This window comes from Sphaeroforma arctica (genome assembly GCF_001186125.1).
Source record: "Sphaeroforma arctica JP610 unplaced genomic scaffold supercont1.2043, whole genome shotgun sequence".
In the NCBI taxonomy this organism is placed as follows: Eukaryota; class Ichthyosporea; order Ichthyophonida; genus Sphaeroforma; species Sphaeroforma arctica.
The window spans coordinates 7,389-9,119 of record NW_014038515.1 but is presented as its reverse complement, the minus strand read 5'-3'; the positions used below and the strand labels follow the sequence as shown (position 1 = coordinate 9,119).

Genomic DNA, 1,731 nt, shown 5'->3' with positions numbered 1-1,731 from the left:
TATATATTTCAAGGAATAAATCAATACAACTATCTTTCGAGACATTCTAACAAATTATGCCTGGCTCTCCTTAGTGGGGCAGAATATCGACAAAGGTGTTGTAGTATCGGCTGACTATGTGATCGTCCCTGCACATATCGGCCAGGTATTCAGTAACACAAGCACCACACACATTGCATATGGCAGCATATACTACAACCAGACTCTACATACAATACCATGGTACTGAAGTGATTTTACCTGGCTCTCCATAATGGGGCAGAATATCGACAAAGGCGTTGTGGTCTCGGCTGAGAATGCGATCGTCACAGTAAATGACCACCGCATGCCCACGCGCCCAAGCCATACGGAAGATCTGTGTCGATATGCTCGCATCTATGGTTGTACTTTGGATTGTCTTCCCGGTGTGATCGTGAATCTGAGTATGTGGTTGATAAGCGGTGGTTTGTAGCGAGTTGAGAACTGTTTGGTAGTGAATGGGGCAGGACACAGGTGTAGGACGGTCAGTGTAGACGCGCTCGCACACATCTATGGTTGTGCTTGCATTGTTGGAATATTCGTGCCATAAAGTGGGATGCGAAAGCGTTGGAGAGTTTAGCCAAGTAGACAAGAATAGAGGCGTATGCGGGACTATGTGAGTATATTCGCATCGTTGGTTGAGCTCTGATTATAACATCATTAGACAGTGCGACAAGGTTTGAGGGCAATGAATATCTGCGCAGTTAGGTTCGCATCACCGGGTGTGATTCAGATTGACTACCCGTGGTGATCGTGAATCAGAGTTCGATGTGGAGCTACATTGAAGCTTTTGACAGCATGTTTGCACACACCTGCACGCATATACAATGAAGTTCGCTTATATATATACTACAAATTGTGGGAATCCTGAACCCCGGATCCTGAATCCAGACATACCACCAGTCCATTGACATTGAGGCCGATGCATCTAGGGTCATCCAGCATACCCAGCTCCTTCCTAACATGCATAGTGGAGGGGAATGTCTTCCCAGTGGCAAAGAGTACTGGAATTTGCAAATCACCTGTCACTTTCTTCAGCACTTCTAACGTCCGAGCAGTAACCTCGTGTGCTGTGTGCGTAGGTAAGTTGGGTGTATTCGCGATGAAGGTTGTGAGAACGATACCGTGGCATAGTATGGCGTCTGATTTTCAGTGACATAGAATCTATTCGTTTTAGGGTTTTGCTTGGGGATAGTATGCCCTTAAAGAGATCATGACTCCACTGTTGTCATGCACATATACTTAGTTAACACATAACTAATTGCCCTATCGAGGCAAGTGTGCCTCTGTTAGCGAAGACAACAGAATAGTACAAACCACAAAATACCTTCCGCTCGTGCCTATTGTTTCATATGTTATCTCGTGCTCTGACTATAACAAACTGCATTCGAAATTGGATGTTGCATCCATATTGAACGTGTGCGATGTAATTCGTGATTTGTTCAGAAGTAAAAATATAACCGTCATCTATTGGGATACATATGGACGGATTAAATTATTTTGAAGAATAGTCTGTGTACAATAAAAGTAATATGCATATAGGTAGATGAATATACAGAATGAACTCTACATTCAAATACGCGTATTTGTATCTGTATATGGCGCGAAAAAAAGGCAGGAAAAAAACATCAATATATATATGTCTATATAGATGAAATTTGCGTACAAATAATCGTACAAACACTCAGGTACACATGCACAGATTAAGACAAA

At 42.7% G+C, this 1,731-nt stretch overlaps 1 protein-coding gene across 1 annotated transcript in view; it reads right to left on the bottom strand.

The window, feature by feature from the left end:
• Positions 1-240: 240 nt before the first annotated feature.
• Positions 241-1,731, bottom strand: part of SARC_12057 (hypothetical protein) — a gene marked incomplete at its 3' end in the record, with an annotated part of 2,829 nt that continues 1,338 nt past the window's right edge. Inside the window, exons 2-3 of the mRNA XM_014293843.1 lie at positions 916-1,088; positions 241-418 (exon numbers count right to left, since the gene is read on the bottom strand). Coding sequence (XP_014149318.1) covers positions 241-418; positions 916-1,088 — 351 coding nt within the window. The remainder of the gene's footprint in view (positions 419-915; positions 1,089-1,731) is intronic.